This window comes from Armigeres subalbatus, chromosome 3 (assembly GCF_024139115.2).
Source record: "Armigeres subalbatus isolate Guangzhou_Male chromosome 3, GZ_Asu_2, whole genome shotgun sequence".
In the NCBI taxonomy this organism is placed as follows: Eukaryota; Metazoa; Arthropoda; class Insecta; order Diptera; family Culicidae; genus Armigeres; species Armigeres subalbatus.
In genome coordinates this window covers 207,089,911-207,116,994 of record NC_085141.1, presented here as the reverse complement: position 1 = coordinate 207,116,994, position 27,084 = coordinate 207,089,911, and the positions used below count along the sequence as shown (strand labels likewise).

The following is a 27,084-nucleotide window of genomic DNA, read 5'->3' as shown; positions in this document are numbered from 1 at the left end:
ACGATATGCTAATTGAGATGGACATATAGGAACAGTTCCCCTATATAAAGGAGAGAAAAAAGCAATCAGTACCCGGAGACACGCGTATAAATAAGTTCTGGTTCCGGAGATCCCAGGACATTCCGTGAGGAAGTGTGTACTTATAATTCTAGTGTCTAGAGACTTTGAAGACGGCCTTACTGTTGAGGTCGAAATACGTATCTGTCAAGATACAATTAAGTGGTGGAATTCAATGGGATTGTATTAACTCGTCTTATGACAAGTGAAGACATTCCACTAAAAAGCTCAAAATAATTTTCTTATCAATTCTAGATTGTTTTTTCAAATAGATGTAACTGTATTTGACCTTGAAATTTGTAACGGCTAATATAATGTGACCAGATAAATTTTGTGTGAGCGCGGGACAAAAAAAGTTCATAGTTTAATACGTTTTAGCAATACGCTTCAGTCAAATCTTTCAATTTTTTGTTTTTTAGCAAGGCTTAGTTTGCTAACTGTTTTATACTGGCTGTGCATATGCTAAGACAAGACAAGCCTTAGTTTGCTAACTGTTTGATAAACGGCTACTTATTTTAGAAGTCAAAGCTTTCTTCAAACGTTGATTTTGCAGCTCAATGGAGTTGCCATGGAGTTTCGTATAATTTTAAAGTTTAGCGGTTCCCTATCCGATAACTATAAAACTGTTGCAACTATCGAATTGCCGTTAAAATGCGTTGCAATTAAATGACAGCTGTTGATGGTCTAGTGTACAGAATTTTGTTAGATTTTTTTTTGTAACTATAGAAGCAATGATGTCGAATCTCGAAAATTATTTCCTGAATAACCTTAATAACTATTTCTAAAATATATAACAAAAGTAGATACTGTGATTATGAATTAATTAGAACATATTTTTCTAAAAGTCTATTCTGGTTGATGCTTTCGCCTTCAGGAATCAGGTCCACGGTTATTGTTCCAATTTATTTCCAAACAGGTGAGACTGAATAGATATCTGCTCAGAAAATCAAAAATTTCGTCCCATTTCAGATCGCTTGCGATTCTGCAGGGAGAGCATCGTGGTTGAGTTTTGCATGCAGAATCGCATCGTTCCGCTTAATCGCTAAAAAGGATTTCGCTTCAAAAAGAACCAAAACCTAATAGAAGCGTATTCTATGTTACTTTCATAGATTTATTTTCCAATATTTTAAGCAAAGAAAGTAAATTCGATTAATTCAACGGAGAATGAAACGTAGAAATCAAGCAATGATTCAAACCACAAGTCGAATCATGAACGATTCTCTCTGCCATGAGTCGGGTGGTATTTGTCTCGCGCTTGATTTGAACTTTGGATGAGATCTAAGAATTTGAGTTTTTCCCAACACTGTTATCGATATCCAATATCAACACAGTAAAGGTCATCTTCTAACTGGAGTAGATTTTCCACAAGATTTTGCTCCGCATGACATTTAAATGGAGTGATATTTTGGATGTTCCGTGTCGAAATACAAGCAATTACGCAGCAGGAAATACATAGAGGCAAAATCTGCTCACAAGATTCCCATGGTAAGACAAACAATAGAAATAATGTAGTCACAGAACATTTTATTCTTGATTTCTATTATCCATATGATTGTCTTATAAAACTTAGTATTAGTCAAAATTATAAATTTTAAAAATCTTATAATTTCTTTTAAAATACTAAGCAATGACTAAAAATGTATTCTATTTTTCTGTATTTCGCGGGACATTATTTAGAAATAAGCTGAATGCGGGACGTTTCGCGGGACGCTTTTCAGCGCGGGACAAATAGTAAAAATGCGGGACTGTCCCGCGAAACGCGGGACGTATGGTCACATTAGGCTAATACTCTCTCAAATCAGTATATTTCGTATAACTGACATTACTACTCGAAAGATCTATCTGGAATCTATTCTATCTGTTAGGCACATCAGTTCACCCAAATAGTTTGAATGAAGAGCACAATTGCTGCTCCAAAAATCAAGGTTAGAATCAATTACGCCCATTTAAAAAAAGTTGCTGGATTATATTATTCTACAGATACACAATTGTTATGCATTACTACTTTAATTCTCCTTTTATTCCTTCCGTCTTGTGGAATGATTTTCAGTTTGTCGTCGCCTTAATTATCATCTAGGACTATTACCAATCATCTCTTTTTTTTAGATTACAAAAGCGGCCTTCTCCGACACCGATAAATGGATATGGCTTTCCCAGTCGACCTCCATTTTGTATCTTGACTCCATAATGGCTCATCACTTGGCTCATTGATTCTACCGGCACGCCATCGTTGTCGAACGAGACATTGGAATCTCGCGTAGCAGGTGGGCGAGCATTGAGTCTCATCATCATAATTACGGTGGAATAATTGGCGAACGTATGCAACAGAAGCATCAATCCCCACGCAGAGACCGTGTTGTTATAATATTATTTCTACTTTGCTTCCACGTTTTTTTTGCTACTCTCTTTGTATACCGTCCGATTGCCTCATCGATCCGGTCGAACCCCAAACCCACGGCAGACAGCGTGCCTGGCGATGAGATATGAATAATCATCCAATAAAGCACGTTCGAAACATCATTGCAAAGGAAATCGTTCAATTGTTTTGCAATGGCAATTCGAAGGCTCTCGATGCCTGTCCTACCTAGATTTGTTTGTTGTCACGTGCCGCCCACGCCTACCAATCGAAGCAGTTTCAAATTGAGTCCGTGAAATGACAATGTTGCCAAAAAAATATGAAATTTGTCCCACATGCTTTAACACTTTATAAGGCAGCCCCTTGACTTGCATTTAGGCAGTAATTACTGTGCGATGAGCAGCTGATAATTGATTACATTCTCATGCCTTCGTATCCTATAGGGAGAGCATAATCTCACCTCAGCACGGTCAGAGCGGATCAGCCGTGACCATTGTAAAGGACGTTTGCTATTGTGATACACATCCGAGCAGCCCAGTGTTATTCCATTAGATGGAAAATTGGAGAAGAAAAGTCCTCTTAATAACACCGCAAAATAATTGGCCAACGGTGGGCCACGTGTCGGGGTGAATAACGTGTCGCTACCGGGAGAGCCACCCGCTGTGCCATCACACGGACCGGGCGCCGGTTGTTGTCTACTGGGAGGGGTGCTAGTGACGATGTAATGGTGAAATAATTTCTTCCAGAAGGTCGATGAGATATTTCATATTCATCACCCCTGCTCAACGACTGTCGATTAGGATGGACAAGTGAAAGTAAGAAACGACTCTGATCAGTTGATGTGAAAACATTTTTTTTTTGGAGTGTATATTTCAGCTAGTCTAATCTACACAAACTCAGTTTACTATAACATAATATATTATTGTCTAGCGTAATCTAAGTTAGTTTAAATTAATTAGATCACTTTGATCTTACTCTGCTATAGTTTAAAAAATGTGGTATAATTTAATTTAGCCAACAGTTACATGGTTAGAGAATTCAATTCGGTTAAGCAGCAAATTCCTGCATGATAATCTCTATTGAACAGTAGCAAAAAACACACGCCAAGTCTCATCATCCGGGGTTTCCTATCATTGGACCACACCGACTTACCACCCAAACATTATACAACAATCTCCACTCCAATGAGGGGACAATTGGCATTGAGTGGCTTAAGCGTGACAAGGTAAAAATAGTTGGCTGTTGTCTAAAATGTCATTTGCTTTTGTTATGATAAACAGTAACACGATACTTGACTGCCCGCCGCGTTCGGACGCGATGCTTAACCACATTACTTTTGTTTTCATCGTATGGTTCCGTCACTGCTCGGAGAAGTCTTGTCATACCTAAATATTGGTAGCGGTGGCCTCCTAGAAGAGCCATGTCGTTGCTTTCCCCTTTGGATACTTATGGCTTAAACTTCTTGGGATACCAACAGTGCTGAACTCCAACAATTAGCATTTCATTGAGATTCAAAACTGCTTCAGCTGGGCTTCAAGATGCATTTTTTCTTCCCTCGTTTTCATGAATTTTAAATGAATGAGTGAGCAATGGCCAGCAACCACCAAGTAAGCAAGGAAATTGATTTTGAGTGGAAAACTAGTGCTATAAGCTTAATTTGCATAATAATGTGAAACGAGAGCGATGCAGACGGTATGGAACGATTGTGGTGTTCAATTATTTAATTCCACTATGTCGGAGCTGAGCCGGTAAGAACATGGTAGGAAATCCTTGATTAATTAAAAAATTGTTTGCATAATAATGAAACTGCTGGCTAGTTATAGAGCAGTTAACAGTTAGTGATGATGTGACGCATTTACGAGACTGCGACAAGAGGTAACGAGATGCTGGGATCCGCAATGCATCTTATGATTCACGTTGTATGGACGCCAAAAATTCGGGCTATTGGAGAGAATAATTCCGTTTTGACTCAAATCTCGAACAGACATATATTCTTTATTCTTTATTTGGAGCAGGGAAAAACCCGCTTGAGTAGAGCAAAATCCTTCCTCAAGCGGGCGCAAAACCTCCTCTTCTTTTATATCAACAGAAATTACAATTTCCAGCATATATTCCGAATACTCGTCACATGGAGATTTATCTGGAACGTTTCATTATAATTGTATAAATAAACAAATTTTCTTGGCAGACGCACAAATCAAGGACGTAACCTGTCAAACTTTGTCTGAAATGCCGAACACAACATTAAAAGCCCTAAAGTGCAAAAAGTGCAATAAATTAAAAAATTGGCAATGAAGAAATCAGAGTGGAAGCAATAATTCGGTAAATCTAAATGTTTTCTAAATAATACGAAATTTCAATAACCATGAGGATTCCTCCTTAAAAGCATTTATTTCATAAAAAATATGAAATAAGGAGAAATTACATTTATTTTTTCTTTTGAGGATTGCAAAATTTTCTCAAAAAATAAAAATAATGGAATGCAATAAAAAATTGAAAATTTCCATTCAACAAAATATTAAAGAGCAATAACATAGAATGAAATTCCAATAAACAACAACAAAATTTGAAAAATCTAAGAATAAAATACCAGATCTATTGTTTTTGATGAAAAATTTTGCCTTGTCATCGATATTTTCACATTAAAAATAGCTAATATCAATGTATTTTCATTATTTGGAAATTTTTCCTTCCACCTTGACTTGTCTATTGACATTTTTTAAATATAAAGACAGGAACACCGTCTTCGACCATAGATCGTACAGACTGAACTGAACAGATTTAATACCTAGCTAGACAATGGACAGGACAGTAGAAGCATAAGTATTAAAACGCTAGAGGTGTTATTATCCCATAAGGCATTTGTTTATTTATTTATTTGTTTATCTAAAATTCATCTGACATTTAACAGTCTTAATTAATAACATGCATATTGTCTTAAATTAGGTTCTTTCTTTTTATACGGTTTACAAACTGAAATGTGGAAACTTCAAAATCGAAAGCTGCTTCAACTGATGATAACAAACGTATCATGGCGTAAATGGGCTGGTTATAACCAAATACAGTGCCGATCCAAGGTATCAAAACCAAGCAATTGGCATCTATCAGGATACGCAAAAAGATATGCGGGGCCTCTCCACGGAAAATGTCTCAATTCAAGCCTGATGAATCGTTTTTGGACACGCTTGATTCTCAGATTCCATGTTATGTCGTTTGGTGCCCATACAATGGATGAGTTTTCGAGAATTGGCCTTACAAGGGAACAATACAGTCAGTGCTTTTAGACAACGTGGATTAGTGAATTCCTTTGCAATTTTGGTAACGAAGCCAAGTTGACGATTAGCCTTGGAAATAATCGACGCATAATGTGAGGGAAAGGTGAGCTTTGGGTCCAACACAATGCCAAGATCTGTTATATGATCCAATCTCTTGAGGCAGCAGTTATCTATGTGGTAATCAAATATTATCGGATCTTTAGAACGATGGAAAGTCATAACCGCACATTCCGAAACACTGATCACTAGCTTATTTCTTGACATCAGAGAGCAGCCTTAACAGATGAGAACAGTCTTTAATGCTATGTATATTTTTAGATCATCCGCATAAATCAGCTTACATCTAAATCCAAGAGAAATTGCTACGTCATTGAAAAATATGACAAACAGAAACGGTCCCAAATTGCTTCCTTGTGGGACACCAGAGCAGCTGGTGAATGGTGAGGAAACACCAGCGCCATACATTTGTGATCAACATGATTCAGCCATATAGTAATCATAGGTTTGATCGGTACCTTAATTGTCAAATTTATTGATTTGGTTTGCTTATTCTAAAGTATGAAAATTGGGCTTGTTATGGGAAAAATTGACGTCTGACACATAAAGTACCATCTTGAACAAAACATGTTGATCACAATATTTGAAGCGCGATTAGCAATCTAATAGCAATCAAATTAGCAATCTATTACTTATGCATCTACTGACAGAAGATATTATTACCCAGAAGACCGGTGGAGAATTTTTCTTTCACGAAAAGTTTCCTCCTCACCATGGCGGAATCGAACCCACACTTGATAGCCTACCCGTGTAGAGGTGAATAACAAATAAATAACATAATAATAACAAATTTTGCATATAACATTTTCAACACATCAATAAAAACTGATTTTGATATTTCCTTTCCTGCAAATATTTTGCTATTGGCTCTTATAATGGCAAAACGAGTTATGTTTTAGTTATTCGCTCGAACAATTTGTGCTATTATTTTAATTATTTTAGCAACTATATCAAACAAATTAACATCAGATTATGCTGTTCTGTTAATCATATATTAATGTTAAAATTTTTTATTCTTTTGGTATTTTCTTCTACCCGGGTATGCGGGATGCGAAATGGTGAGTTGACATCTGGGAAGGAGAGACCTGCACAGCTCTGGTCCTCACAAGTTCCAATCTCACGCTTCTACGGGTCTTCCGATGACAATCGACCGCCAGCTAAGGGTTTTGTACTTAGCTGGTAGTGCAGCCTGGGCACTGTTGTCCTTCTGACATCAGCTAGAGTGAGTGGATGCGACCAACGGGACCATCGTCCCTAACCCCTAATCCCAAGGCGTTAAGCGACCCGTGCCGAGGGGATGCATGGCCAGGGGGTGAAATATGGGTATGCATCTAGACCAGTGATGGTAAATGTTAAACAAATGTCATGGGATTGCTATTACTAATTTGCTAAAAACTTATTTCAAAAGTTATTTACTATCCGGTTAATTTTTAACATGTTATACTTGAAGGATCCTAGAAATTTGCTAAACAGATCGTTGCTCTAAATACAAAGTGTGTGGCATAATAACGAAATTTAAAAAAAATGACGCGGAATGTCATTACATTAATGTCATCCCGACTAGAAGGTCATATCAAAATTATATCATACTATGTTATTATGTTATACTAAATTTTTATAACAAAATTTGTTAGAAACATGGTGCAGGATGTTGTTAAAATAACTAAATTTCTATCAAAAACTGCACTATTGGAAACAAAAAACTATCAAATTTTGTTACAATTTTATCATAAAAATAACATATTTTGTTAGAAATTTATAACAGAATCAGATACAAAATATATTGTTTCTGTGCAGTTGGAATTTTTACAGGTCGTAAGAGGTCTATATATATAGATTGTCCTCAACAACCACATTTTTTTTTGCTGAACAAGAATATTTTTTGAGAACATGAAATTAACAACATTACAAATAAGGCAACCTTCTCAAATTATTATATCAACGTTGTGATATCTATGGCTGGGAGACTTTGCTACGTCTATTTTAATTGCCTACTGTTGGGCAATTCGGTGTTAAGCATTTTTCAAATCATATTATGATATAATCCTCTTACAACATTTGAAAGATAATGACTACTGAGAACAAAATTGTATCAAAATAAGTTATAAATATCACAATATGTTAAAATTGTGTTCAATTTTTGTTATGCTCTTCTAGTCGGGATTTGACACAAATTTCGGCTCTCATGCCGCCAATTTCAGATTTAGAGCAATGGTCTATTAGAAAAAGTTTTAGGATCAATTACGGGCTACACGTTTATATAAAACAAACAATTGTAAATAACATGTGAAAAAAGTTAATAATAAATTAATCCCATGACATGGATATGACATTTCCCATCACTGGTGTAGACGATTGACGTCGCTAACTCCCAAAGCCCACAATTTATTTATCTTTATGGAGATTTTTTAAGCTAAATGAACCACATTTGTAATGAAGCGGGGCGCAATCAAGGATGCAAAGATGTAGCCTCGAACCGTGTATTGTGGCGTCCAATTATTGATTCAGTGTTATCAGTTTAAATGTTAGGTAAATAAATGAATTAAATGTAACGCAGTTGTAGATTAAAGGGTGTATCCGCCCACACAAAATTCGAGTTTTTATCCGATTTATCATCAAATTATGGAGTAAAAAGAAACCATTAAAAATTAGTTTAGGTCAGTCATGATCAATGTTGTTTTTGAACCAAGATTGAGAATTATGCACAAGCAGTGGACCAACCCACACTGTTAAGGTCAGGTGATGTTAGGGATTAAGGCGTTATTTTGGAATGAAACATTGTTTCCATAGATACAAAAAAAAGTAATTTTCTCCATAACTTCCTTATCTGATATAAAAAATTTATTTAATTAGATGATACCTTGAGTAAGAGAGGGGCCCTCCTTAGCCGTGCGGTAAGACGCGTGGCTACAAAGCTAGACCATGCTGAGAATGGCTGGGTGTTAGCCTCATGATATACGAATGCAAAAATGGTAACCTGGCTTAGAAACCTCGCAGTTAATAACTGTGGAAGTGCTTAATAAGCACTAAGCTGCGAGGTGGCTCTGTCCCAGTGTGGGAATGTAATGCCAATAAGAAGAAGAAGACCTTGAGTAAGCTGAAATACTTGCTTTGGCCATGCATGTTTACAAAATCATGAACTTAGTTTTGATACGAACTTTCCATATTGGCTCTAAACGAAACAAAACAAAATATAGATATTGTTTCGGAACTTCAAACTAAAAGAACAAAATTAAATGAAACAAAACCATAGTTCCTCACTCATAATTAAGGCTCTGATGACGTACCATTAACCGTTAATAAATATGTGCTATAATAGACTTATTGAAATAGCAGAATTTGTTATCGCTAACAACAATTTTTAAGAGCTTTACAACTTAAAAGAGAGTGAAATATGCTCACTTTTTGCTCCTGAACCAGTCGTCATCCGTTATCCGTTGATATTTACCATGGATCTACTCCAGGAAATCCGATATTTCCGTTTGTTTAATAAAGCTTCCAATCAATGATACTATCCACTGACAAGCACAATATAATTAGCGGTGCACTAAAATGACGAACTGAATATCCGTGAAAATCAACCTTCCCCAAGTTGCAGATTTACTCGACTGCAAACACGAAGCACAGATTGCAAAGATCATCACAAACGTATACGTTTCCAATGCGCCTCCCATTACTGGTAATGCAATAATTTCCGCTATCCACTCTTCACAGATCAGGCCGACGAAAGCCAGTAGAGTTGGTTACTTCGTCTATTTCCGGTTAGGAAATTAGATCGGTTAGTTAGAGCTCAAATGTTGGCGAAATGTAACTTTGGCATCGTGCAGTTGCATTGGGTTGTTGCAGATATGGAACTATCGTTTTTCAGTCCGGCTTATTTGTGAATTTATCGTTGCATCATCCATTGGAAAATGGAACCGCCGCCGGGGGGAGAGCCACCGGAAACGGAATCGAAACCGTACCCAGCCAGTTTCAGCCCAACGGTGTTGCATAGTGCGGTCTGTACAGTACAACATAGCATAAGTTGAAAATGAAATGTCCAGCGTGGAATTGGAATACCTTTCATTAGTCAGTGGATGGATCGACTGTTGAATTGGCGGTAAGTGTGCCCGAACAGTGGTTTCTAATGGTAGCTCCACCTTCAGCTCCCCAGAAAAAGTTTCAAAGTATTTTGAACTACTCATCTCTAGACTGTAATCAGTCTTGATTGAAGTTGGTCGAATGTGCAAATTTGTCGCCTGACTCCTGATTGAGAACCACTGTGTTAGACAACACGAGCGGGCATGCAACAAAATTCGCTCTTTTTGATACGGAATGGCAGCCACAAGGCAAAGGCGAGATTATTTCATTATAAACATTATCAAATTATGACTGTGATAATAAATCGTGCTAGACTTTCGTTCTGGGGCTGTTTTGTAGCAACGCTCTCCAACGATGGCGACGGGCCTCTCTTTGGCTGGGTTGGAACGATTGCGCTATATAGGAAAGCTGTCAGACAGCCGCCTGCCTAGCACGGCTAGTGAGAAGTTCGGTCGAACATAAATGGGTGGTGACGGGTGACGAACTTTCCCGGGGATCTTCCGGACAAGAAAAACGAACATCAACCCGGTAGTATAGTTGGGTTCATCTGTCGGGTATTTGTTTTGGCGTGCACACGAGAGAGAAATTGAATTAAATTACGATTATTGCTTTTTATCGCTTCACATAAATTTAATAAATTAAATCAAAATCTTTATCACAACATAATAAACAATGCAGTTAATGGTGTAGAAAACGATTCTATTATGGAAATAATCGCCGTCAGGTTTAAGTGATCTGTTGCCAGCCATTGCATCGGGTTGAAAGGATAGCAAATATTGGGAACGGGTTCACTTTTGACACAGATTATTACCGGGCTGGACTTGGAGGAAATTTAGTGGAGAAATTTTTCGACCGCCGCCATAAAGCATCCGATAATAACGGCTTGGAGCACAGGGCGTGAAAGTTAAGATAATTAATCACAAGAAGTCTGAAAATATTGGCAACCTTTTAAGTTAGGTAACATAAGTTACATAATATTGTAAAGCTGTTGGATATATGCCTCTAAGTATTTTTTGTTTTCGAATTATATTCCAGGCTTATGATCTGCGCCATATTTATTACCATCGTAGCATATACTTTAAGCGCAATCAAAATCAAAAGATTTCGCAGTGCTCGAATTTTGGTGAAAACCCTATAGAATACACCCGTGGGGCAAAATGGCCCAACACATAAAACACCCGTAAAATCGAGAAAATATTTTCATTACTACTCAATAATAGCTATTCCTTATCGGGTTGTCGGACGCCTGAGAAAAAGTTCTCTGAAATTGAACGATTATCGGTTCTTTAAGGACTAAGGGCACCCCATTCAAAACGGAAACCACGCACGACTGTCACTTTTATTATTCCATGCATGCTGCCGTGCTTTTAAAAACGCATTTAGTATTGTATTCCAGCAGGCTTGTACTTAAGCTTACTCGGATTGATTGACCAAGACCAACTGTGGGGACAACCCTACGTAGTGATTATTCACATAGCTACACACCTTGTCAGGCAGTATGATCTGCTGAGGCAGCTAAACATGCGGCTGAAAACCATTCCATATCTACATTAATCATCTTACAATGGCACAAGGATTTGGAGCTCGTTTTTATTGGCCAAATTCTGAAGAGGATGATTATGGTTATGATAGGGTATCTAATAGAATGTATAGCGAAAAATACCTCAAAACAGGCGATTATCCTATACTTCTTTTTGTACGCTGAATCACCGTCCTCTTCTGTTGCCTCTCGCTTTTCGCTATGAGTAAATACCGAGTGGAAAAATGGTGTAGAAAAGTATCGAACATTATAATGGTAATCCTCTTCTCTACGAGGTTGCTTTTGTCGGACTTGTTCGGCCTCAGATCTGCTGCTTCTGAATGCTGGTTAGCCTCGGCCTTGGTTGATACGGTTCAAACCAACCATTTATTATGTTTCGGTTTTTCCACTGAATCATTTGCCCGCTCACATTCTCCTACATTGTGTGGCAGAAGGGAAAATTGTATGGCACCGTGAGGTAGCTTCACAATATTCAAACAGCATGAAGAGAGGAGAAAAAAGATTTCGTGGTTAGTTGCTACGTGTGTTTGCTGAGCCTATTAGTCGTAGTGGCGCTGAGCATCACTAATTGGATTTAAAACACCGAAAATGAAGGGCCAGCCCCGTATCTCGCACGTGCCAGGCTGTGGTCTTGGCAAGCTCTGGTCTCGGCCACCTTTAGGATACTTGATACCCTTTGGGAAGCAATATCTAAATTTTACGAACATAATCGAAACCACCCTACCCCCATCCTGGTTTTAATTTGCCACTTCGCAAAAGTTGATTTTGGTGTCAATAATTTGGTAATCAGATACCGCAGAAGTTGGCGGTCGGTATGGTTGCAAGCGGGCGAGATATTGGCGAGTTAATGTTCTTGTTTGCAATTTAATGGCTGCGATGATTGTTAGTTTTGTGCTCTGACTAATTACATGTCTATGGCAAATTTGATGAAATACAGCACACACTATGGTTCGCATGGTATCCAATTTCGAAGGGTCATTAGCGCTTGAGTTGTGAAGTGTTGGAGTGACCTTGCATGGAGAATAGACTGATTGAATGACCGACCACAACCACATGCACTTTTTACGGTATGCGATACTTCAAATAGTCTAATCGGTAAAGGCACGGTACTGTGGAGCCAGAAATATCAGGTGCAGTTCCCGCTGCTGGTGAAAAAATGCATCTCTTGGGCTGTTGTAAGGATTGAATCCAAAAGAGAATAAAAAAGTCTCTCGTTTATCATCTTTGTTTACATATGCGATATGTAGCATACCGCGAAAGATTTTTTTCGCAAGCTGTCATGATAAAGAACTGATTTGGGAGGCTATACCTCATGAAAAATTTCTATTTAAAGGTTCCAAACGCGGGGAGCACTGGTTCTAATGATGCATTTCAACTTGTTCAATACAGCGGTCCCAAACACAAAATGAGCGTGAAAAAAGCGAGAATCACCACTTCTCTGTGAGGGCCGCCTATCCGAAATTGTGAGAACTGGACGTTTTGCCCCATTTACCCCTAAAAATCATATTTTTCCTATGACAGCTACAATTTAAAATCTATTACCGGAAACTATTTCTATGTTTTCTGATGCTAATTTAGTAGAAAATACGAATGGTATCTATTCCGACCTTATACCATGACTGGAAGTGGCCGTTTTGTCCCATTTCCCCTTGAAATCGTTGTTTTTCTATGGCAGCTACAACTTAAACTCAATCGCGGCTGACTATTTTTATTTTTTCTGATCCTAATTTAATAAAACATACGATTGGTATAAATTCCGGTCTTGGATCATGACTGGAAGTGGCCATTTTGCCCCATATACCCCCAAACATATTTTTTATGACAGTTTCAATTTAAACTAATTATTCTTTTGTTTTCTGATGCTAATTTAGTAGAAAGTACGACTGGCATCAATTCCGACCTTGGATCACGATAGGAAGTGGCCATTTTGCCCCATTTACTCCTGAAATCGTATATTTTCTATGACAATTGCAAGTTAAAATCAATTGCGGCTGACTATTTCTATGTTTTCTTATGCTTATTTAGTAGGAAATCAAATGGTATAAAATCGGTCATGACTGGAAGTGGCCATTTGCCTCATTTACCCCCGAAAATTGTTTTTATGGCAGTTACAATTTAAAATCGATTGTGGCTAATTATTTCCATGTTTATACCATTGATATATATTCCGCCCTTGAATCATGACAGGAAGTGGCCGTTTTGCCCATTAGCTTCTTAAAATCGATTGCGACTGGCTAATTGTATGTTTTTTTTACTAAAGGTAGCCTCACACCTCGGGAAAACTTTTCGCTCATCTAGAAAAAAAAAATTTTTATAGGTAAATGGGACAAAACGGTCACTTGCAGTCATGATCCAAGGCCTTAATATGTAACAACCGTATTTTCTTCTAAGTTAGCATTAGAAGGCATAGAAATACCAAGCCGCAGTTGATTTTAAATCGTAGCTGTCATACAAAAATGGATTTTTTTTTATAGAAAATGGAACATAATAGCAATTTTTAGTCACGATCTAATGCTGGAATATATATCATTTGTAGTTCCTACTGAATTTGCATCAAGAATCATAGAAATAATTGACCGCAATCGATTTTAAATTTAAGCATTCATATGATAAATTGCCTTTTAGAGGTAAATGGGGCAAAAAAGCCATTTCTAGTGACAGTCCAAGACCGGATTATATACAATTTATACCATTCGTATTTTCTATTAAATTGGCATCAGATAACATAGAAATCGTTAGCCTAAATCGATTTTAAATTGAAGCTGTCGTAGAAAAACGTGTAGATTTTCGTGGGTAAATGGGATAAAATGATAATCAAGGCCGAAATTTATACCATACGTATTTTTTTACTAAATTAGCATCAGAAACATGGAAATAGTCCGCCGCAATTGATTTTAATGTTTTGTTGTTTTTAAGTTGTCATAGAAAAAATACGATGTCATTGGAAAATGAAGCAACACGACCACTTCCAGTCATCGTATAAGGTTGGAATAGATACCATTTGTATTTTCTACAGAATAAGCATCAGAAAACATGGAATTTTAAATTGTAGCTATCATAGAAAAAAATATGATTGTTAGGGATAAATGAGGCAAAACGACCAGTTCTAATAATTGAATGAAAATCGCACCATTCGATTTGTCGTGGATTTTGCCTTTAGGAAAGGTATTTTTCCGGCGTAGCAAGTAGCCACAATAAATAGGTACCTTTTTGGGTCGGATGTTCCCCGCTGTGCGATGGTATTTAAGTTCTGTTGTCACTAAAAATGTTATTTTTATGTTTGTAACGTTTAAGACGTTATTCGGGCTGAGTAACTTCTGTTGCTGAAAAGACAACATTTTAGAATGAATGAACTATTGGTACAAAACGCCAGGCCCATATATCTGCCAAAAGTTGAGTCAAGTGCCCTGCGGTGTTTTGCAAGTGCATTTGAACCCATATTATACTATTTCATTTCATACGTCAAACAGGACCAATCATGTCGTGCTAATCTTCTTCTATTTTTTTTAAATTGAGCGACGTTCCTTTCGACTTCTGAATCGAAAAATAATCTGACGCATCAAGGATGATTAGCTTCATCGTTCCCTGAAAGAAATTCTTCATTTTAGAATCTAATTGCCTCAGTCTCCGTCGACAGAGAGGTGGAATGTACACCATCAAACCTTTTGCTCAATGAACCCAGGAGTGTATGCGATGAATCACACCAATTCAGCATATTCTATGAAGCAAATGTTAATATCAATCCCACAAATTTCTCGTTAGCCAGCAGTAGTGCAGGTTGGCCAATATCCTACTAGATATCAAATAGAACAATATTACACTTGCCAAGCAGGTTGGCCCGCATTCTCCAAGCGGCGTGGTTCAGATAATATTAAACTTAACTATTTTCACAAAATTCTGAAATCTCTACAGAACTGTTCGGCGATTATTTCACAGGTTCTCTCTCTGCTCAACTTCCATTTTCTCACTATCAAAATCACCGGAAATCCGTAAACATTTTTTTTCGAACAGTTCTTCTGTGACTTCAGTGAAATTTTATCGAATTGAATGAAAGACGAATCTGTCCAACCTCGCTCGTGCTTCTTTTTGCCTTTCGCGCATACTAAGTATACGTAAAGGCTATATGATCACTCCAAAACCATAACCCATAGTGTTATATACCAATCGACTCAGCTCGACGAATTGAGGTGATGTCTGTATGTGTGTATGTGTGTGTACGAAGAAATGTGAGACAAACTTGTTTGTACTTAGCATTATCTAATTTGCTTGCTTGCGACGCGGAATCCTTCCTAATTTTTCGCTATTGAAAATTGCCCCAATCGGCCATTGCATTCCGAAGTTATTAAAAAAACATTGTTTTTTCCCCAATTTTCCCTCTTGGAAAAAAAAAAATCAAAATCGATTTTTTTTTTTTCAAAATCCGCTGTAATGCATTCTATTGGACGCAACAAATGTGAATTGATGAAAATAAATGAATCTATATCCCTTAAGTGTAATTTTGACCTCTATTATGCGATTTTCTTGTTACATTTTATAATACACGAGAAAGGCAAAACATCACCGAAAGGTGGATTATTTTGGGTGCTTCATCTAGTGATCTAGCTGTCAATCGTGTGTTTGACTGAAGCAACGCACACTAGATCGATTTCAATTCAAGCTGATGGCCTTTTTCAGAAATCATGAAAATACAATGTTTTTGACAATTTTCCATCTTTCCCAGTTAAATTGATAAACTCTTAGTATTGTGCCTTGCAACAAAATGACAAAGTTAGCGTGAGGTTTATGGACATTTGTAAATTGCAAGTAAGAAAATAAATTTCATAAATTTAGAGCCATTTGTGCTATATTCTTTTGATGTAAGGGAAGAAACCCATAATTACAGTCATTAGTGGACTGAAATTAGTGAGCAGGTATTATAATATTTTATGGCGGAATCTAAGATAGGTACGAAGTGCAGTAAAGGCCACCACTGGGATTCAGAGAGGAAAAAATAACTGTCATTTTTGTTGATTTAGCCTTTTGCTGCGGCTCGCAGCATGCGTGAAATAACAATAAAATGACAGTTGTGCGTTGCTTTCCGTATCGAGTGGTGCGTGCCCCGAAAACGCGAGCATTTTTAATCTTGGATTCCGCAGGAGTGACCTTAAAGCGAGGTAAAGGTTATTTTTTCATTCTGCGGGCTATATGCTTCATACCCCATCGTGAAAAAAGTGCCTTCATGCCCTTGATCTTATAGTTGACGTATCAACCATTCGAAATTTCAGCGAGTTTCATTGATTACGCGTTCACTAAGATAATTTAACCACTGTAACATCGATACGTTGCTTATCTCTGGGCCTCATTTAGGTGCTTTCATCGGGTTGAAATGTTTTAAATTTCCATAGTTTATCCCCAAAATATCTCGGAAATACATACGAAAGTGCAATGGTTGTCAACTATGTCAACTATGGAATCATGGGCAGTGCATTTGTGCGACCCCTACAACTCACTACGCTTGCAGCTTCGCAGAGTTGTTTCCGGACAGCAGTCATAATGCTTTGCCTTTGAAAAAAATATTAAAACACTCTCCAGTTAGTATTGCGAGCAAAGGCGCTGGATTGCTAATCCGAAGATGGTGAGTTCGATTCTCGCTCCGGTTTAGAATTTTTTACACGCAAGTTCTACAGTTGTAAATAGGGAGCCATTAGGAAACAAAAGAAGTACGACCTTATTGACGTTTTGCAAAAAAAAAGAAATCACTTAACGCAAAAATTAGATAGACATATTAAATTTGAGCGAAACTTTTGTTTTGACCTCGTAATTGAAGTCCCGTGTAATCCCAAAACGTCAAAACATATACATAAGCAAGGCAAATTTTGTGCAAAACGGCCCAACATATAAAATCACTCGTAAAACAATTTTTATTAAACATTTCCTAATGAATATTACCATTACTATTCTATATTTGTTATTCATTAGCGGGTTGAAACGAAAAGATTGAGAAAAATCCCTTTATTTTCACTGAAATTTAACGGTTTGCGATTATTTCACCTCACCCGTAAGATTGTCATTCCATCTATCAACATAAACAAACTACCATGCGTTCACTATTTATTGGCTTTCCAATTGACAAAAAAATTAAGAGCTGAAACGCAAGACACTCTCCTAGGGTAATGTACTATAGGCAACTTATACTTTTTTGAGTAATTTTGTAGCCTCAATCTAGATCTGGAAGTTTGTGTTACAGATGCTAAAAGTGCAAATAAGTTACAGTACAAATTTTGGTTGAGGTATATATTCTATAAAGCCGACGGCATTTTCACCACACTATGGATTGACACATAACACTTGGTATCCATAATTTCTAAGTGTCTGACTTTGATTGCCAAGTTACTAGCATATGTACAGAAATAATTTTAAGTTCTTAGAAATTATGCACATTTTTCGTTTCCTTAAATTTCGGGTAGTAACATGTGCAGTGCACTTCTTATCGTCACATTGATCAACGGATAGCTAGCAACCTAAATGGCTAATTAGGAATCACCTTTACTCGGCTTCTGGAATCGTACCTACTCGGTTGCGCATAGATATAGAAGTTCTGTAAAAGTACCACCACATGACATGGTAGGACGATTACCAGAGCAAGCAAAGGAGCGCTGGGAGAACGAACCGGATGACCGAGCTGTAGTAAAGTGGCAGTGTATTGAGCAGTATTAGCTATCAAATATATGAAGATGACTGGAGGCAAGATGAAGTGGTAAACGGTGGAATTTCGTGCTCTGCTCGTAGCAGTATTTACCACCCTGCTACAACTGAGCGCTCAAATCATCACCTTCGATGTAGGGCTTGCGGCGGCGAGCACATGGTTCAGAGTCTGCGATTATTTTACATTCCGAACAACCAATTTGATCTTTGGTTGTGGAAATCGTAACTTCAACGCCGGAGATTGTATTAGTGAGATGAATCTTCTCCCCCCGATTACCATGGATGCTGGGGGATGGTTTCTATGGTAGCAGTAGTAGGCCATGGAGCACCAGCGGTAGAAGCACTGCCAAGGGAAAACTCTGCTACGCTGTGCGGCAAGCCTCCGCTCTACACCTCAGCAGGCGACGACAACGACGTAACAACAACCATCCGTTGACTGCGGGTGGCTCCGGTGGGTGGTGTAACGACCATGCGTAGGGTGGCGCAATGTTTTGAATCTTAATTTGCACTCTTATAAAGCGTTGCCTTTCATCAGACGTGTTCTTTTTTCTTAAAGTTCTGTCATGGTAAGTGCCCCTCTTGTTAGCATTTCTTTTTTTGTTCAGTAGGGAAACAACTGAAAAGAATTTCTATGGAATACCCAAAAATGGCACAAATTTATTGCAATAAAAATACATGCATGGTTACATTTTAATTGTAACCGTTCATTATTAGCAGAAAAAAGTATAACTTTGAAGAGAGAATGTGTTATTCGTTTTGCTTGAATCAGCATTTTATGTTTTTTATTATTTTATCTGTATTGAAAGGTACAAAATTCACGCTCAAGTGCGAATTTGCTATACGTGTAGGAGAGAAAACTGATCGATGCACTAAGTATACTTCCTGCAGATTTGCAATCATAAAGTGAATTAGGTTATTTGCACAATTAAATGCCAATGAACATTTTTGCTCGAGTTGATCCAAACGTCGCCTTCAAAAAAAAAGGTGGATTAGTCAGGATTTTTATCCGTGACATGACAACGAGTGCTTGAAATATTTCCGGATGATGTCCCATTTAAAGGCCATAAAAAAGACTAAACGAGATGTGATTTTTTGTCTCTTTTAATTAAATAACTCAATAAGTGCCAGGCATGCTGCTGGTGGAGAAAAGTCTTCAACAAAAGGAATTTAATTCAATTCGGCGTTCGTCTCTGTTTCCAGCTCTGAGCCCAGTGGAATTAAGGTGTACACGAGTGGCACTTGCAAATTACGGTAAACCTCCTGTCTGGTATGTTGGAGGATCAGTTGAAGCGACGACGAAAAAAAAGTGAGAAACAGACAACTCAAAAGGATCGTGATTGTTAATTAAGACAAAGGGGATATCGCGCGCAGCCATATTGGAAATATTTTGCCAACACAAACACCTTGGCTTTATTCTCAAGTGTGAAGTTGGCTCGTCGTAGTTCTGATGCTTCCTGAATAAACGCGTGGAGATTAAATTTATGTCCTGTCGTCACTCAGCGCACTCTGACGGTACCTCCGCTGCAGAACAGAGCTGAAATGATTTACGCGATAAAGGTTGGAATTCCGTTCTTGATGACGACTGTTTAGTGCCTGAAGGAACAGCAACAGCAGTGCTAGGGAATATTGTCTCATGATCCTACTGGTACAATTTTGGGAACAAAGCGCATTCGAATTTTTCGAATTTTTCAGTGACAGTAAAGAAATGTCTCTGACGAGTCTTTATTCCACGAAAAAGAAAAGGGGTTCCATATAGGATAGGAGTTTTGCAAACTCGCAAGGAGCGTACTGTCTAATAGAATAGGGCCACAATATTTTCCCGAGTCTTTGTCACACGCATTTGTTATGTAAATTAACCATTGCAAAACATCAGCACTTATCCTTGACCTAGAAAGCTGCCAAGAGGTCGATATGCTTGTGAAGCACCCAAGAGAAAATTATAAAGTGTGTGGCGGAAGCATGTTGACTCACCTGTATCCTATCTTCTGGAAGATCTGTTTTTAACGAAAGCATTTCTCTCGCATACACGTCGGGGTAGTGGGCTTCTTTGAAGGCTTTTTCTAATTCGTCTAGCTGGTAACTGGTGAATATCGTCCGGCTGAAACGTAATTTTCAATATTAATTAGATGAAGTTAATGCGTATTGAGTAAGAGTTTCATTGATTTATCATAGAATTAGTTATATACACTTGACTTAATTCTGTAATGTGACCAGATATATTTTAGCCAGCGCGGGATAATTTTTTTTAAATCTTTGTTTTTAATTCAAAAAGTCAAAACTTTCAAATTTGATAAACCCCTCTAAATTCACTTTGGCCCTCTGATCAATTCACACAATCCCACCCCACCAACTTCTTTTTACAACGGTGTGAGTTGTTGATGGCCAAACTTTATTTGTATTGATTACACATCTGTTTAACTAACATTCTGGAAGTGATCGTATTATCAGCTGTAATTTACGCACGGTGAGTGCTCAAATTTGCTCATACGCCTACACAAAATAAAGTTGATGCAATGCTTTTTTCAGATGGTTAAGACACCAACCTTATATGGCGTTGATATGAAATTGATGTACCATTTTTCTTTGTAACTTTCAAACGCAAAGGTCGACCGTTTAAAATTCAATAGTGATCAACAAGGCTTCGCCCCTGTCGAATGAAAATTGTTGGTAGAAACCGGCTAAGAATTATTATATGGAAAGTTGTCTAATGTTTTTCTTAGCTTTTGTGCAGACACATACACACGGACAGTACAGACACTATTTAATTTGATAACGATCGACGTTGTGTTTAAAAGTTATGAAGAAAATAGTACATCGTACCATACGCCCCATATAAGGTTGGTGTCTTGATCTAAATGCTAGAAAGGCAGCATCACTTTATTCGATGAATTAATTAGGTCGGTTTTACTTTTCTCGTACAACAAAGTTAAAATTGAAAGGCTACTCATTTCACCTGAAAACGAACTTTTTATAGAAGCCTCTTCAAAGCACCCAAAGTGTTATATACTAATCGAATCAGCTTGACGAGTTGAGCAAATGTCTGTCTGTCCGTGTGTATGTATGTGTGTATGTGTGTGTATGTGCACAAAAGCTACGACAAAACATTAGACAACTTTTCATATAGTAATTCTTAACTGATTTTCTGCAACAAGTTCTGACAGGGACAAAGCCTTGTTGGATCACTATCGAATTTTTATAACGATCGAACGTTGTGTTTAAAAGTTATGAAGAAAATGGCAGCATTTAAATTCATATTGTTAGCAATTCATATAAGCGTTGGTGTCTTGGCTAAATGCGAGAAAGGCAATATCATTTACTCGGGAATTAAGTTGTTTTTTTATTATTTCTAGTTGCCATTACTTCTATCAGTAGAAGATATTTTTCGAGATTTTTTTTGAGAGCAGCCTGATTTATTAGAACATATTTTTAAATTTTGTCCAGTTGTTTTGTCATCGGTTCGATGTTTTCTTCCAGAAGAAAGAAAAGTTTGCTTTTTGTTAAGCTATGATAGGTGTTCCGTTACAAAGAGCAAAAACATTTTTTCCCTGAAGAAGTACATCGAACCATGATACTGAAACGTTGGACAAAATTTAAAATTTTTCCAATAAATCAGACTGTATAGACGAAAATCTCGAAAATTTATTATTTCTGTGAATTTTTGAAATGACTTTAGTTCTTCACTTCAAAAGTATTGTTATTGTTGCAGATTGAGTCTCTTTTCGTTCTCGTGTCCCATGAGGATTTGCTCTAGGATTCCTAAAAATACACCAAAGCAGGGCTTGTCAAAATTCCTCAAATCCGCTTAAGTTTAGTATGAAATGAAATTGGAAATCAACAAAACACGTTGCAGTTTTAAGTGAGTGGTTGTGCTGCTGCTCGGCGGGTGCACTCACCACGCTGAAGTTATAATTTCGTGTGGGAGAATTTTGGAAAGATACAAATGACGTTGATGACAATATAAGGAAAAATTCTTGGAGAAACCTCTTTCTCTGCGTCCAAATTCATATTTCTTACATCTTAAATACAAATTACTCATCAGTAACAAACAGAGTATAGTTGAAGAGCTTTTCAAACAAATTTCGTTTTAAACCATATGACGAGTGTGGCCGTGGCGTTGGGTGAAGAAGATTACTTCCATCAAGCCTCTTGGAGCGATGCTGCTTGTATGTGACGAAAATCGAAAATCGGAAAACCATTAATAAATCATAATAAATTTCCAAAATCTTATAAGTTCTTGGAGAACGTCTTACTAAATTACTGCATTAGTTTATTAAATATTTCTTTATTTCGCGGGACATTATTTTGAAAATAAGTGAAACGTGCAGGACATTCTCCTGAGGGATCTCTTTTCAGCGCGGGACAAATGGCGAAAATGCGGGACTGTCCCGCGAAACGCGGGACGTCTGGTCACCTTACTTAATTCTCTCATTTTTGTGAAACTTTACAATGACAAAATTGTCCTATATGCGTACGATATTAAGCAAATATGCGACAGTTGTGCTTGTAGGCTGCGAACTCTAGGCCAACATTCGAAAAGGGCGCAACAGTAAAAATGTATTGTCTCCGATTCCTCTTCTACATACATAGCTATACATATAGACAAAGAACTAGAAAGAACAAATTTTGGCTGTTACGCCCTTCTCAAATATTGGTGTAGAACTAATTCGATAATAATTTTACAAACCTTCTGTGAATTTTGTTAGTTCTTTTCTTTATTAAATGGCTCTACACTCCAACTAGAACTTGACCTGCTTATCAACTTAGTGTTTTCTTAACATTGGCACAGTTATTAATTGCTTTTCTATGCCCGCCATTGCATGAATATGTTGTTCTTCTACGGCAAGTACAATGGATACAATATGCCCATGAAGTTGAGGATGTTCCCACCCGAAAACACCCTACTCGCCATCTCCAGGTTGGTTATTTTACGCCATTCTTCTTCTTCTTCTTCGTTAGCATTACATCCCTCACTGGGATAGAGCCGCCTCGCAGCTTAGTGTTCATTAAGCACTTCCACAGTTATTAACTGCGAGGTTTCTAAGTCAAGTTGGTACCATTTACCTTTACTGTATATCATGAGGCTAAGTGCTAACACGATGATATACTTCTTTTATGCCCAGGGGAAGTAGAGAGACAATTTCCAATCCGAAAATTGTCTGTGGGGACTGGCACCTGGGAATCGAACACAGCCACCCTCATCATGGTTCTTTGCTTGTAGCCGCATTCATCTTACCGCAACGGCTAAAGAGATCCGCACAATTTCTAACGGTAATTCATTACTGTAAGTGCGGGGTAAATTAGAGTAGTTTAATTGCTAGTTGAAAAAATCTTCTATTTGATTTCCGATCAAATCCGTTGTGGAGTTTACAGAAATATGCGCAACGAGTTGATTATCTAATTATAAAAACATAATTAATTGTGAATTATGCACACTTATTTCTTAGTCTGAAAATCAGCAAATAATTTGCCGAAAATCTGCTAACAAACGTTGGGTTTATCAGTTTTAATTTTGCTGGGCACACGGCTGAGCGATTTTTTGCAGAGCTGCAGTGTGTGGACTTTAATGTTTGATAATTAATTGTTTTCTATAATTATAATATCTTTAGATTCAATGATTATTAATTTGTGTAGTCAATCATTCGCCGTTATGAATTCGAAATGTGTTATGGTTTCCTTCATCACGCTTCGGTTCGAGAAGAACTATTCAATTAAGCAAAAAAGTCTTTCTTTTGATCATTTTGTCTTGGGATTCGCAGTAGTGATAATTCGTCTGGAAGAGTTGAAATAATCATTAATGCAACTACTTCCAAAAATTCATTTTTTTTTTAATTTTATTAACAAATGGGGAAATGAAAAATAATAATAATAAAATAAAATTGTATTAACAAATGGTGAAAAGGCTCAAAAACTTGCTCAGTAGTGCCCATAATTTTAGTCCAATTAAGGATTAGGTTACACGGAGCTTCGAAAACATTCATAATCAAGAGAATGTTTTAGAACCTTCGTTGGAAACTAATTTGGATGAGGTGAGATCTATTACAAGAAAATTTAAAAATATGAAAGCACCTGGTGATGTTGGTATTTTCTACATCTTCTTCTTCAATGGCATTACATTTACATCCCCAACGGGGACGTTGCCGCCTCGCAGCAATCCGAAAACTATCTAGAGCGGTACCGGGAATCGAACCCAGCCACCCTCAGGCCTTGCTTTGTGGCTGCTTTGTAGAGCGCTCTGTCATTTTTGGTCAACTTATTTGACAAATGTTTTCATTTGGCATACTTCCCAGATAAATGGAAACCAGCCAAAGTTGTTCCAATTTTGAAGTCGGACAAAAATCCAGCTGGGGGTTCTAGTTATCGCCCAATCAGTATGCTTTCTTCAATAAGCAAACTGTTTGAAAAGATTATTTTAAATAGAATGATGGTTCATATGAATGACAATTCTATTTTTGCTGATGAGCAATTTACCACCCATCAGTGATTAAGAGTTAAGAATTTAATTCTGCTCAACAAATCCGAAGGATATTCGACTGGAGTTGCTCTTCTTGATATAGAGAAAGCATTTCACAGTGTTTGACATGAAGTTTTGATTGTAAAATTGATGAATTTTAATTTTCCTCTGTACATTATTAAACTGATCCAAAATTATTTATCAGGGATCGTTCATTACATAAACTATCAGAATTCTCGAAATCTGATAGGATTTACCTGGAAGTGGGCTGGTGTTCCACTAGGGCAGCATACTGGGACCCATATTGTATAACATTTTTACTTCTGACTTACCTGTTTTACCACCAGGGTGTCAAAAATCTTTGTTTGCAGATGACACCCCGACTTGAAGGTCGTATCATCTATGACTAGGATACTTTGGTACATCTATTTTTATTGCCTACTGTTGAGAAATTCGGTTTAAGGCATTTTTTAAATCATATTATGAATAAATCCTGTTACAACATTTGAATGAATGAAATTTGAAATGAAATTTTATCAAAATAAGTTGTATGGCGCATCACAATGTCATGTTAAATTGTGCTTCAAACCAGTTTTTGTTATTATGCTGTTCTAGTCGGACGGACTTTCTTTCACGCCAAAGGGCGATAGCCTTTGGTGTCATTTGGTGGTAGATTGCATAAAAAGTTTTGATATTTTCTACTTACTTGCAAAAAGTGGAGAAAATTTTCCTGAATACTTCCAAAATTCAGCTTATAATTTACCCACATAAGCAGAGAGCTTTCTTATCTGAAACCTTCTAGCAGACATATTATCGTCACTATGAATATGCGTCCAATTTGAATTAATTCTAGCAAAAGCTAAATATCAGGACATCTGCTAGATCGAAAATTATAATTGAAGTTGCATTTAATGTATCAAATATATTAAAGTGTCTATGTATCCACTTATAAACAGAAAATCAAAACTTTGCCTTTAAGAACAAATTCTAAATTTACAAACAAACTTTCTAGACCAGCAATGTTGTATGCTGTGCCAATATGGGACTAGTTGCTGCAATACCAGAAAGAAGGCACTTCAGAGGATCTGTTTCTAAAATAAAATTTGAAAATGATTCTAAAATTGCCTCAGTGGTATAGTACCAATTACGAACTTCATAGAATTTCTAATATTGAGATATATTGCAAACAAATGTCCAATAAAGTAATTTTAATTTTAGATAAAAATCATTGCAATCTTCTATTGCAACGATTAGCTCCTTGTACTCTTAGTATAAACTAGGTTAGGCGTAGGCGTAGCCCAAAGATTGAGAAATGTCTTTTGATTTCCACCGAAATTCAACGATTTGAGGCTCTTTCAACTCACTCGTAAGATTTTTGTTCAATCCGCTAAGGTTTACAAACAACCATGCGTTCACCGTTTATTTTTCATACGAGTGGATGATTTTACAACACCCATATGCGTATTTTCTCAGATCCATTCTTAAACACATTTTAAATGCTTTAGAGAATAAAGAAAACCTTGCTATTTTGAGCCGGATGCTTGTGTGTTAGTATTTGTTTTGTTTTTATTTTGTTGTCAGTAATGTAGCGCTACATTTTTTGTTTCCGTTTGCAACACTTTGTATACAGTTGGACTCAAGCGATTCTGATGAAACAATTGTTCCATTCCACGGATCAATCACCTCATTTGAAAATAATGTCGAAAACTGTAATCAGTACATCAATGGGTTTCATGATCGTTTGGTTAGTATCGACCGACAGTTATTTAGTCGCATTGTGCTGACGGGTGCGGGTTCGATCACCACCTTAGGGGTCGCAAAAACTTCTTTAAAAAAAAAAAGTTTTCGGCAGAGCCAATGGACGTCGCATGCTGGTCTATCTAGTGGGTCTATGAGCGAAATGCTCACTGTAATCTTTAAACGAGGGGAGGGGTGGTGGCCTGAAGTGTGACGACCTATTCAAAACTTTCAGATGCTTTGTGGGCCCTCCTTAGCCGTGCGGTAAGACGCGCGGCTACAGAGCAAGACCATGCTGAGGGTGGCTGGGTTCGATTCCCGGTGCCGGTCTAGGTAAATTTTCTGTATTGAAATTCTCTCGACTTCTGGGCATAAAAAAGTATCATCGCATTAGCCTCATGATATACGAATGCAAAAAACGGTAACTTCAGCTTTAGAAACCCCAGTTAATAACTGTGGAAGTGCTTTTGATGAACACTAAGCTGCGAGGCGGTTTAGAAGAAGATGCTTCATACAAAAAATGTGACATAGGGGGAGGAGCTGGTTTGAAATGGCCATTTCATTGCTTTACGTAAAAGTAATGGATCTTCCCTAATGCCTTCTTTTTTTCAATCCTATATCAGGTTCTTTTCACCACCATAATTTTTAATTTAGTAATTGACGAGACTGTATAAAAAACATGGGTAGCTTTCCATAAAGACATTTCCATAATCTTCTAGTGCAATATTGGATTTTCTGTAAGCGACTCATGAAGATCATGAAAATCATGAGAAAAATTCAAAACTGTTGGGAATGTTCACAAAACTAAGATGTTTTTTTGTTTGTTTGTTTAGTTTATTGTGGCCTC

The 27,084-nt window shown here is 37.3% G+C and overlaps 1 protein-coding gene across 1 annotated transcript in view; it reads right to left on the bottom strand.

Moving 5' to 3' along the window:
• LOC134224567 (homeobox protein aristaless-like) overlaps positions 1 to 27,084 on the bottom strand; it is a 193,822-nt gene that overhangs the window by 68,806 nt on the left and 97,932 nt on the right. The window contains exon 5 of the mRNA XM_062703967.1: positions 20,021 to 20,147. Within this exon, the coding sequence (XP_062559951.1) occupies positions 20,021 to 20,147 (127 nt within the window). The remainder of the gene's footprint in view (positions 1 to 20,020; positions 20,148 to 27,084) is intronic.